Source organism: Symphalangus syndactylus, chromosome X, assembly GCF_028878055.3.
Source record: "Symphalangus syndactylus isolate Jambi chromosome X, NHGRI_mSymSyn1-v2.1_pri, whole genome shotgun sequence".
NCBI classification, from domain to species: Eukaryota; Metazoa; Chordata; class Mammalia; order Primates; family Hylobatidae; genus Symphalangus; species Symphalangus syndactylus.
In genome coordinates, this window is record NC_072447.2 from 136,263,185 (window position 1) to 136,275,372 (window position 12,188).

General features: G+C 39.8%; 1 protein-coding gene across 1 annotated transcript in view; it reads right to left on the bottom strand.

Annotated features, from left to right (window-relative positions):
• GPC4 (glypican 4) overlaps positions 1-12,188 on the bottom strand; it is a 116,750-nt gene that overhangs the window by 7,274 nt on the left and 97,288 nt on the right. The window contains exon 4 of the mRNA XM_055268232.2: positions 3,588-3,753. Coding sequence (XP_055124207.1) covers positions 3,588-3,753 — 166 coding nt within the window. The remainder of the gene's footprint in view (positions 1-3,587; positions 3,754-12,188) is intronic.

Consider the following 12,188-nt stretch of genomic DNA (forward strand, 5'->3'; position numbering starts at 1 on the left):
TCAAATCATCAGGGCTGCCACGTACAGAAAGCACATTCCTTCGTAAGCTGAGAAGAAATCACCTGCTCCCAATAAAAATATTATGAACAGACAGATAATAAACATCTAAAATGCAGACGTTTAAATAACAACAACAACAACAACAACAAAACCCAGTGCATTTTGTAACTCCTTATTCCCCTAGTGGCAAGGAATGGCCAGATCACTAATGTGTTTGTGAAAGACTGAAAGGAAACATAAACCCCAATTCTTCTGGCTATTTGGCGTCTTTGTAAACTCTGAGCCAGCCGGCTATACACAAGAGCCTGGGAATGGAGGGGGAAGCTGGGTCTTTGTTGGGGCCGGTGCCATGGCGTTGCGTGTTGCGCAGCTGAAGAATGCGACTGAAGAGCATTCTGCCTGCAGTCTGCAGCCCGGGAGCCAAAGCTGCCTCTAACCCCTGGAGGAAGTCATGATTGGCTATCAATCGGCTCTTCTGTAACAGCAGCCAGCCCTGATAAGAAGCCTCAAAAGAAAGCCAAAGATGATTGGTTTGGAGTTTGGGTTTTCTTCCACGGAGGCCCTTGTTTGCGGGATATCTGACTGGCTCCTGCCTCCTGCCAGGACCTGGCTGGTGCCCCCGCCAGCAATCCCAATACTAAATTCCCACTGGCAGCAACATGCGACATTAATAGGGTTGGCCCTGAGTCAAATGAGTGTTAACACAGCTACAGTATGTGATGGAGAACAAGTTGCACCTTAGCATAATTTATGATTCTCCAGAAACTGACTTTTGTTGGTGGTGGCAAGGGAGGTATTTGGTTTATATTTCCAAGTGAAGGTTTCATATAAACCAGCCTCTTATAAAACCAAGTTCTAAGGTGTTTTAACTATTTGGATCCATCCTCATAAAAGGTTGACAAGACTTCAACATTTACTAAAGGGTCTCAATTCATGGCCAGTTGCAGATGCAGTTAAGAGAGGAGAGGAAGAGCATGGCAACAAGAAGACGGATTTGGAAAACCGGTTCATCCTTAGTCTCTTAAAGGGTCTAGTCCAACTGCATGATTTCAGTGCTCAAGACACTGGCACTGAGTCTCCCCCCACACCTCCAGCAACAAAGCATCCCCTTCTCACTAGGGAAAGCGATTCCTTTTGCATTGTGCTGCCAATTGTCAGAAACCCACATCTTCAGCCCCCCGACCTGACTGGAAGAACAAAAGGCAGTTTCCCGACTTAACCCCAAGATCTGATTTAAAGAAGGGGGAAAAAGCCCTTGACCATTCATTAGCTGCAGTCATTTAAAGGGGAAAGAAAAATTCCTTGCAAAGAGAAAAAAAAAGAGAGAGAGACAAGAAATAAAAAAAAGAATTTACAGCAGAGGCATGTAAATTGGAACTGAATTCTACAACCACAAAGCAGATTAATTAAACCCTTGTGAAAAATTCATGAAAAAGCACTGGAGATTAACAATGTCTATTACTCCTGGTCTTTTATATCTGCTTATTAGAAATAAAGAATAGTATACCCATTAAAAACAAACTTTAGATACAATTATATACCTCATCCCTCCAAAAAGTTATCACTTAAAATAACTGGGGAAAAATCGATTCAGAAATCCTATCAACTTCTACTTGGGTTTAATTTTGTTTCTTCAAAGATAACAAATGTAATTTTAAAAATGCACAACAAGAACAACAACAGCAACTTAAGTCCTCTTTGTTTTAGAGTAACTGATTTAAAACATCAATTAAGAAAGCCAGAGTGTGGTTTTGATTTGATATGGACCTGTAAACTCTAGGAAAAACACGGAGGAACATTTGTATTTTAATATAAGGATATGAGTTTAGTTATAGTTGCTGCTAGACATGTTACAGTATCAAAATAGTGGCAAGGGCCATGCCCTTCTGCATTCCATTCCCAATGTGTCTGTAGAAAAGTTAGCAAAATTCGATCACTGTCACCATACATTCTTTTGGTACCATATGGCAAATTCTACTACCTTGCCTGGAGAAACAGTGAATTATAGGGGAAATTGAAAAGGATCACCAACTTTCTTTAAAAATTCAATTTTGCAAAAGTGAACTGCAAACTTGACATTTGGGTGTGGGGATGAGTGTGGGATTAAAGAGAGAGAGAGAAAACAAAAACAGCGACTTTTAGATCTGGAAATTCTATGGGTTTTTACTTCCATGAGAAATATTTTGAATCAACAATCTCTCCCATGGCTTCATTCTGGCCATGATGTGCCATTTGGCCTGTGTGTCTTTGCTGGTCTTATGCCTTCCCTTTCATGAGATTCTGCTTTTCTGTGTGTAGAAGATTTTTTCAGGTCTTCTAGCTTTGAGCTATTTAGGCTACAATTGTGCTGAAGTGCTTAATATTCACATCTTTTTTTTCCCCCTGTGTCAGTGTTCTTAAGAATCTGTTGGAGCCAATTTATTGATGCACTTTCAAACGGAGTTAATATGGTAATTAGCTCTCACACAGACTAAAACGCATTCCCCAACCTTAACACTCCTCACCTCCCCCCCAAAAAACAAGTCAGAAAACTGCATGCATGTTCCCATGATTTGGACAAATAAGTGAAAAACAGGTGCTTATAAAGACACTCAAATTCGGCAATTATGCAAAGGTGACTAGGGTGGGGAAAAACCTGAGTTTCTTTTTGTGAGCTGTTAGTATGTGTGTGTGGTCCTACTAACACTCAGCATAAGGAACTTCAACACTGGTTACTGTTGCTTCAGGCATCAAGGTAATTGACAACTGGACATTTAAATTCTCCTTAATTTCTCCTTTCCCCAAAATCATAACTAACCTTCTCAGCAATTGGCCACTTCATTTACATTGCTGTCTGGGTTCCGAGAATGGTTTTCTAGGTGGAATATATATGCAGGAATACGTATCCCTTAAATTCTCAGGGCTAAAGTCCTTCCACTCTCACCAGAGCAGACTACTACTGCTAAATCGTATACAGAAACAGAATCCCTGAATTTCTCAATCAGATTTCACCTGATCCAAATAACAAATGCATATCTGGCCGGTTTGCAGAAGATTTGGTTGCAGTGTAACAGATATAACATTTTAAAAGCCACTTTCACAACTCCATGAGGACTGTACTCCAGCATTTACATGGATACAAGCCTATCATCATCAACATAACCGACTTTTAGGGGGAAAATATCAAAAAGACACTTTCTCAGGGAGTGGCTCATGCCTGTAATCCCAGGGCTTTTGGGGGACTGAAGGTGGGAGGATCGCTTGAACCCAGGAGTTTCAGGTTACACAGAGCTATGATTGTGCTGCTATACTCCAGCCTAGGTGACAGAAAGAGACTCTGTCTCTGAGAAAAAGGCATTTTCTCATTATTAAAACCTGGCAGCCACTGTATCTATTACCTTCAGAAATGCCACCATTAGTCTGAGGGAACATTCACTTGTAGTAATGTTTTTACTATTCTCAAAGTAGTTGAGCATAGTCAGGATTCTGACAAACTCTAAATAACTAACACTAAAACAAACAAATTTCATAGCTGCCAATTACAACATTCCTTGTGACTGGAAGCTAGGCTATCTCCAGCAACACAAATATGTTAGCCACTTGCTCACCTATGAAATTGTTCCATTCAAAATCAAGATCCCCTTGGTTGGCCAAACAGCCTCTCATGATGTTTGAGCAGTAGTTGTAACATGGCTTCACAGTCACGAGACCCCGGCAGTGGGAGCAGTAGATCATCTTCAACAGGGCATGGGTACACTGGGCTGTGGGGTTTACCTAATGTGTGAAAAGAAAAAAAGACAGTAGTGGCAGGGATAAAATAGAGACAGAAATTGCTTCTATCACATTGACACTGAAGGCTTGGCCATGAACTTAAGAATGAGTTGTGATTGATCACAATTAGTAAGCCCGGACTGCCTCCTGAAGACATAGATTAGATAAAAGATACGTGTTGGGACAGGGGAGAGGAGGGAGATGACCCAAAACAAACAAGGTGCACCAACTCCCACCCTGTAAACACACATTCCTCCCCCACCCCCTTCCCTCCTGGAGTCTCTCTCTCACACACACATAAATTGCTCAGTTATCTCAAAATCCTTTTACAAATAACTATGCAGGGTGAGCCATGAAATGCAGTGGAGGAGACTATCTTCATGTGCCCACCATGCACGCCCTGCTAATAGCCTCAACCATCAGTGTTTGTCTTTGCCAGACTGGAACAGAAGCACATCTTCTTCTGAATTACATTGACTATAAGGCTGTCCTTTGAACCCTAACCCCAAATCAAGGTTTAGAAGGGTGCCTACAGTGTCTTCTGCTCTGTGCCAAGAGCTGTGCAGAAAGCAAAGTTAATATATTCTACAAGGCAGAATATGAGTCATCTTAAACTTAGGGGGTGTGTGAAGGTTTTCCAAGGCTTGGGAGTACTAAAGCACAGAGTGTTCATGGAACACTTGATGAAAGAGGTGGGGCTTTGGTTAAATTTTCAAGAAAGGGGCTGGACTTCAGTGATCAAACAAAGGGAGAGCATCCTGAGTAAGTTCAATGAAATGAACAAAACCTGTAGGAGAGTACAGGACATATCACTGCATCTCAGAATGGGGTTGGGGAATTGTGGGAAATAAGGTCAGGTGCACAGGAGTATGTGTGTGGCCAGAATTTAGAGAGGCTTAAACATCAGGCAGAAACTGGGACACCAGTTGCCGGGCATGGTGGCTCACGCCTGTAATCTCAGCACTTTGGGAGGCTGAGGCGGGCGGAGCACGAGGTCAGGAGTTCGCGACCAGCCTGGCCAGCATGGTGAAACCCCGTCTCTACTAAAAATACAAAAATTAGCCGGGCATGGTGGTGTGTGCCTGTAGTCCCAGCTACTCAGGAGGCTGAGGCAGGAGAATTGCTTGAACCCGGGAGACGGAGGTTGCAGTGAGCCGAGATCTTACCACTACACTCCAGCCTGTGTGACAGAGTGAGACTCTGTCTCGAAAGAAAGAAGAGAGAAAGAGAGAAAGAGAGAAAGAAAGAAAGAAAGAAAGAAAGAAAGAAAGAAAGAAAGAAAGAAAGAAAGAAAGAAAAGAGAGAGAGAGAAAGAAAGACAGACAAACTGGGACACCATATGGCAGGACACATGGGGCTATGACTGGAAGTTTGTGAGGAAGGAAAGAAAGAAAGACAGAAACATTACCCAAGTCAGATTGGGCTGGCTGTCCTCTCCAGAGAAATGGGACTTCATTTCATCTAGTTTTATAAAGTGAAATTATTTAGGGTGTAGAAGAGCTGATTCCATCCGGTCACTTGTTTTCCTCAATCTTAGAAAGGATTGGGGCTAGGTATAGCATTCTAGCAGCTAATTAAAAGTTCCTGTCTCCTCATTCTCTCTGCCCCACCCTCCTCTTTTGGAGTCAGTATCAGAGGATTAGTGCATTCTTCTGCGTAAGTACCCACCAGTTCTGCAAACACAGACTTTTGGAGGCAGATACCACCACAAGGAAGATATGCTGGGATGCAGGGCAGCCCGGCAATGCACTTCACCTGCTCTGGAGTGTTACTTTGGATATCACTTATCAGCAGTGCCCTTAGGAGCAGGAACAGGGGATTAGTGGTGTCAGGAGAAAAAATAAAACAGTCAGGCTCCTACGTGATGCATGCGCACATCCATTCCCCTCATCCCAAACAAGGCTCTAGCCTAAAAGGGGGGAATACATGTAACAATAAAATGGTAATTGTATACACTACCCTACCAAGAATTAAGATTCTTCCACAGTTTTAACCATTCCCAAATGTTTTCCTAGGCACTAAATTAGTCCTAACTATGTATTAATGTACAGTAAAATTTTAGCTAACCAATATACCCTGGAGGAATGGCCTTTTCTAGATAGCCAGATTTGCCTGACAGCTAAAAGTTAATTCCTTTAAAGTCACAGATTGTTAAGACTTCCCTACATGTCCCCCTCTCCTTTTATAAAGGAGCAAACAGGACTGGAGTGGGGAGGTGGCCTGAGAAGCATAGGATCACAGAAGTCTTAGAGTTGGAAGGGACCAGAGAGATCACTGAGTGTTGCTCTCATATTTGATAGGTAAGAAAACCAAAGCCAAAGCCAAAGAGATTAAGCAACTTGCTGACAGTCACCTCACAACAGCGGATTCCAGTACTGTACCTTATCAAGCATTTGTGATGAAAAGATTTCCCAGATGTATCACGTTTCCCTGCCAGATGACAAGAAACTGTAATCTTAGGCACTGGTTATTTTCTACTTTAGTTTTAGTTGGGTTCCACATTGATGAGACTGCAAAATGGCTAGATTTTAAAGAGGTAAAAGTTATGCAAGTAGCTATGAAATGAAAAAAAAAAAAATCACTGAATAGCACGTGACATCTGTTGAATATTATGCTTATGAAAAAAAAATCACTGAATAGCACGTGACATCTGTTGAATATTATTCTTAAGAGGAGACAATGCCCTCGTAAGAAGAAACGTAGAAAGCTAAGGGGTCAACAAATAGTTACTGAGCACCTACTATGTGCCAGGGATTATTCTGGAATGCATTTGAATTTAGGTAAGAAGGCAAGTTAAGAATTTCTATATTAGAATACAAAACCTGTTCTACAAAATACAAAGCAATTCCAAAGTGGTACAGGACTTTAGGAAATGAGCAAAAAGTTTAGACCCAAAATAGTTATATTCAGAAAACACCTTTTTTTTTTTTTTTTTTTCCAAAGAAGTCCTTTCTCATTCTTTTAAAAAATAACTCTAGGAAGTGGTTCATTGTATTCTTAGTTCAACTGCAAGTCAAATCATTTATGCAACAGTCCTTGTAGTACCCTCCCCTAAAATAGGCTGATGGAGGCTCAAGTTTTAAAAAGAGACCAAACTAAATGACACAGTAGAGTTTTATTAAGGGAAATTATGATGCTGAGTTTGGCAGAGTTCTTCCATTTCATTATTTGGCTAAGTGCTGGCTCATGCTCTGTACATGATTTGTTGTGTAACTACTAAAAATGGTCACAGGCGACTCAGCTATAACATGCTAGGGAAACACTAAATAATACCAGAACTGAAAAGAGAGATGAGGAAGTTATAAGAAAAATGGAAAGAGAAAGGACACATAAAATATCAAAGTTAGAAAAAAAATCTGTCTTTTGTCTCATAACCACTAGTCAGACCACCATGCACTATTTCATATGAAGGGAATTCAGAATCTGGGAAGCAAATCCGTTTTAGTGGGATGAGGCCCTAATATAAAGGGAAGAGTTTTAAAACAGTCACGAGACCTAAAGAAACAGGTCTCCCCTGCAAAGTCTCATCCCCCTAGAAGAAACAGCAATAATGCTAGCACTGCCCAGGCCTTTGGGCCCCACCCTTGTCGACCTGCCCAGGCTCAGAACGGTGAGCCCAGAGTGTCAAGGACTCTGGACTACCCTAGTGAGTAAACAAAATGGCTGCCTCTCTTTTGGAGTCTTTAAGAGCCAAAAGTGTGCCACCACCATGGAAGAAAAAGCTACACGGTATATGGCACATGTTGAGTACCCTTTATCAAAAATGCTTGGGACAAGAAGTGTTTGGGTTTTTTTTTTTTGATTCTGGAATATTTGCATTATACTTATGGTTTGAGCACCTCTAAACCAAACACCCAAAATCTGAAATGCTCCAATGAGCATTTCTTTAAGCATCAGGTTGGTATTCAAAAAGTTTCAGATTTAGAGCATTTTGGATCTTAAATTTTCAGATTTGGCATGTTCAATCTGCAACTTTAATTTAAGCTCTCTAGTGGAGCTTCTGGTGAAAGTCCAAGATCTCCTGGATCCAATGGTGGCACTTACTGTCACATGGTAATATACCAGGCACTGCTGGGGGCTCTTTCATTAGCTCTCTATGGTCTCTCCACATTATTAGGGGCAAACCTTTCACCCTTAAGCAAATATAACAGTGGACTAAGTCAGACTTTGTTCTGGGGCTTTATTCATTTTGAATAGAAATTCAAGTTCATTCACATTCTACTCCCTGGTAACCCTCAAAATCAATTACTTATTTTGAGTCTTCAAAAACTTATTTGCTGAAGTAGATTTATTCCATAAGACCCAAAACCAAGCAGTAGATCATGCCACACAGGGATTAACAAAAAGGTCTTCCTTTAATCTTCAGTTATGTATTTATTCTCCATGACATGGCATGGCGTGCCACTTAAATTGTTCAATTTGATTGCTACCTTGGGGCACAGCTCTTGACTAACATTTGATATGTTTTTTTCTTTTATTTAGAAGGGTTGGTTGAGCCTAGATATTAGTAAGTTCCAGAATCCTTGGGGCTGGGGTAAGAGCAGGGGTAGGAATTATGACTACTTTTTACGAAAGTCACATTTTTCAGACCTCTCTTAATGATTTAATAGTTATTTATTAAAATCATATGAAGAAATGGGAAAAGAAAAACTGTACACTCCTCCCTTCCCCCTTTAAATAAAAAGAATGGTTTAATGATCTCTTAAAGAAAATGCTTCTTTAGCTTTTATGGTTTCATATCATGAGGGTTTTGATGTCAAGATTCAAGAGAAAATTTTTCTGTTCTATGGCAGAGTTACTACTGATAGGTTTTACTGGATTTTATTGGTTTCTATGACACATTTACACAGTATTTAGTATGTGCCAGGTTCTGTTCTCAGTACTCTACATGTATTAACTCATTTAAGCCTCAAAATAATCACACAACATGAGTATTATTTCACAGATGAGGAAGTGGAGCCCCAAAGAGATTAAGGGACTCACACAAGGTCTTCCAGTAAATGGCCAAACCAGGATTTGAATCTAGGCAATTTGGTTCCAGAGTAGGTGTACTTGACTTCCATGATATGTACCTAAATGGCTTCTTTTGAGTAACAGACTATAGGAACCTTGATGGCAGTACATAAGCCTAATCCTTTTGCCAGAGCTCCTAGAACTAGTACAGTATCTCCATGTACAATGTACACTCCACTATGGAGCTGGATGTTTTCTAGTGACAATTTTCAGTTTTCAATGTTCATTGACCAAATGAATCAATTTTTATGTTGGAGGGTAATTTAGGATGCAACTGTTCTACATGGAGCAGTATGTCACTAGATACTTGGATAACATTGTTTAGTAAAACAATAATGACTTACTGAGCCAGTGCTATGTATTTAGAACTGTTCAAGGTGCTGCGGATGAAAAAAATGATATGAATATATATGTATTACTCATCAGTCCCTGCTCAAAGAATTCAAAGGCTCAAGAAAACACTGCTGGATGTGAAGAGAAAAAAGTTCACTTGAACAAAACCAACAAGAAAACAATTACATATTTTACCAATTTTAACGTTTTGAAAGAACTATAGCTAAAGCAGAGATGATCAATTCCAACTATAAAACGGGACGTAATGTGCATAAAAATAAAAAGATTTCTACATTATTTACATAACAATTAGGTTTGATTCATTTATTTTTGTGGGGTGGTATGATAGAAAGGGAATATCATCTGGACTGAGTACTTCCATATTAACTCATATATCAAAATCAATCTCAGTTATTGACTCATAATGACAATACATTGATACCAAATTTCCAAGCCTATAAAATCCTTCAAGACTGACCGAGGTCTTTCTTAATGATAAAGTAACTGTAGGAGGTACCTTAAAATTTAAGATTTTAGCAGCCAATCTATGTTTCATGATAAAAGTCAGTGTGTATGTGGGGGGGAAGACGCCTCATTTCCTTCTCAACTTATTAAAACTCTTTTAAAAATACTCATTCTTGCCTTCCTCAAGATATATACATTTATCATGACATCTGCATGCTATATCTGCTATAAAAAGCCTTTTCTGCAAAGACTCTTTTCATATACATTGAGACTTTCTATCCAATAACCTGCATTTTCCAAACACCACATTAAAAACTACTGCAAGCAGCCTGAAAAAAAAAAATGCTGGAACAGAACTCTTCACACAGCCTGGATTTCATTTCAGTAATTCAGAACGAGCCTTAAGCCACATTACACAGTGATGATAGTCAACACGCTGTACTGAAGCTAGAAATGCATTTCCTTTTAGTTTATTTCACCTCCTAACATACATTCATTGCACTATTTTTTGTTTTTGTTTTTTGCACAGCCAATAGTAGCAAGCAAGCAGAAAAGGTCTATATTTTATCTGTTGCTTGGTAACAAAAGCACCCGATAGAAATAACAGAACTATTCCCGAAATTACGGTAAGAGTGATAGGGAACCCACACTTGCCATGGGATGTGATGAGTTTCTTCAACAATTTCCTAACCAGTTTTGAATTCAATGCATATACACAAAGAAAGGAGGATGAGAAGTTCCTAATGATTCCTCTAATAATAAAATCTAAAAAGCATAACAAAATATTCAGTCAGGAATATTTCTGGAGATGTTGTAGATAAAATTGAAGCTTCATAAATACTTGAAATGTGTCTTGTCTTTCTTTCAAATTATTAGACTCAGTTAACACTTGTAAGTCAAACCCCTTGAAAAGGGCTCTATTTTTGTTTTGTGAGTATGTAAACTCAATTTATTCAATTTGACACCTCCTGTACTCCTACCATCCTCACCCCTTCCCCACTCCATAGCTTGAGTCCCATCCTCCTCTTTGCAATTCTAGATTTTAATATTGTGAGTGGAAAAGAATATTGAGAGTTGAATATGTGTCTACACTTTGCTTCTTAAAAGCTTTTTGCATTGACTATTTTAAAATTTATATTTATAACGATTTTGGGAAGTGGTAAAATAGTTTGTTTAGTACTCTTGTAGGCTTCTTGGTTTCCCACAGTTAATTCTGAGAATGATGTCCAGAAGAATGCAACACGGGGAAGGCACAACTGCTTACTTTCCCTTAACCTGGGAGGTGGGGAGATGCAAAACTAAGGCAAATAGAAATAAAGAGGGAGCAATGAAAATTGTTTTCAAGGCAGGACAGTCATTTAGACATCCCAATGGTGAGGCACTGATTTCTAATTATAGCTTCTGTAGTTTGGGGTGGGGTGTAGACATAGTCCCATTATGTCAGTGTTAATTGAAACCATGAGAATGCAACTCTCTTTGGCATAGGAGCTATTAATTTTCATGATGCATGTAACCACTTGTGCATTTCTGAAAGACCACAACAGACTTCATCCTTCCAGGCAAAACTGCTGCTACAAGCAGGTAAACAAGAAATGTATCATGAACCATGACAAATAACGATGGAATAAGTAATACAAAGATGTGTAGTACAAGGGTATTCTTGAACCATCTGTTACTAATTAAAGGGGCTTTGGGGAAGTTTGAATTGTAAAGCTCCATGGAGTGAGCTGAAATCACTGGAGATATGGGCCCAGAAAAAACAAAAGCAAGGCAAGTGTACTTCAACTATGAAGTGCCTTTCTCTTGAAGTAACTTAAGCTTGCTGGTGCTAATGGCCTTGCAAAGGTTCAGTGATAATCAAATCATTGCTCAACTTTTAACTGCAACCCCTTTGCTGCAAAAGTAAACTGGACATCCACTCACGAAGAGAAAGTGGGAACATCTCTAAGTATGCAAACAAGACCATGATGCTTTTTATATTTCACTTTAAAGACCTCTTTGTAGGCCGGGCACAGTGGCTTATGCCTGTAATCCCAGCACTTTGGGAGGCTAAGGTGGGAGGATCACTTGAGCCCAGGAATTCGAGACCAGCCTGGGCAACATAACAAGACCCCCATCTCTACAAAAAATAAAAAATTAGCTGGGTGTGGTGGCACGTACCTGTAGTGCTAGCTATTTGGGAGGCTGAGGCAGGAAGACTGCTTCAGTCCCAGAGGCTGAGGCTGCAGTGAGCCATGATCATGCCACTGCACTCCAGCCTGGGTGACAGAGCAAGACCTTATGTCAAAAAAAAAAAAAAAAAAGAAAGAAAGAAAGAAAGACCTCTTTGTAGACGAAGTGGCTGATGAGGTGGCTCTCTTCAATTAGGGAACACATTCCTTACTTTGAAAGGTCTTTTTTTCAGGCCCAAAGCAATTAATATTATTAGGCACGAAAAGAAGAAACGTTCGTTTCTTGGGTTGTTCTAGATCCACTTGCAAACTGTGCTTCTTGGGCAAGGGTTAGCAGAGGTGGGAACCCATATATATAAAAAACATTACTTGGGTATCCAAACTGGTAGAGAATCTTATTTATAAATTAATCAAATGAATTTTTCAACATGTTCATTTTGAAATGTTTTTGATAGC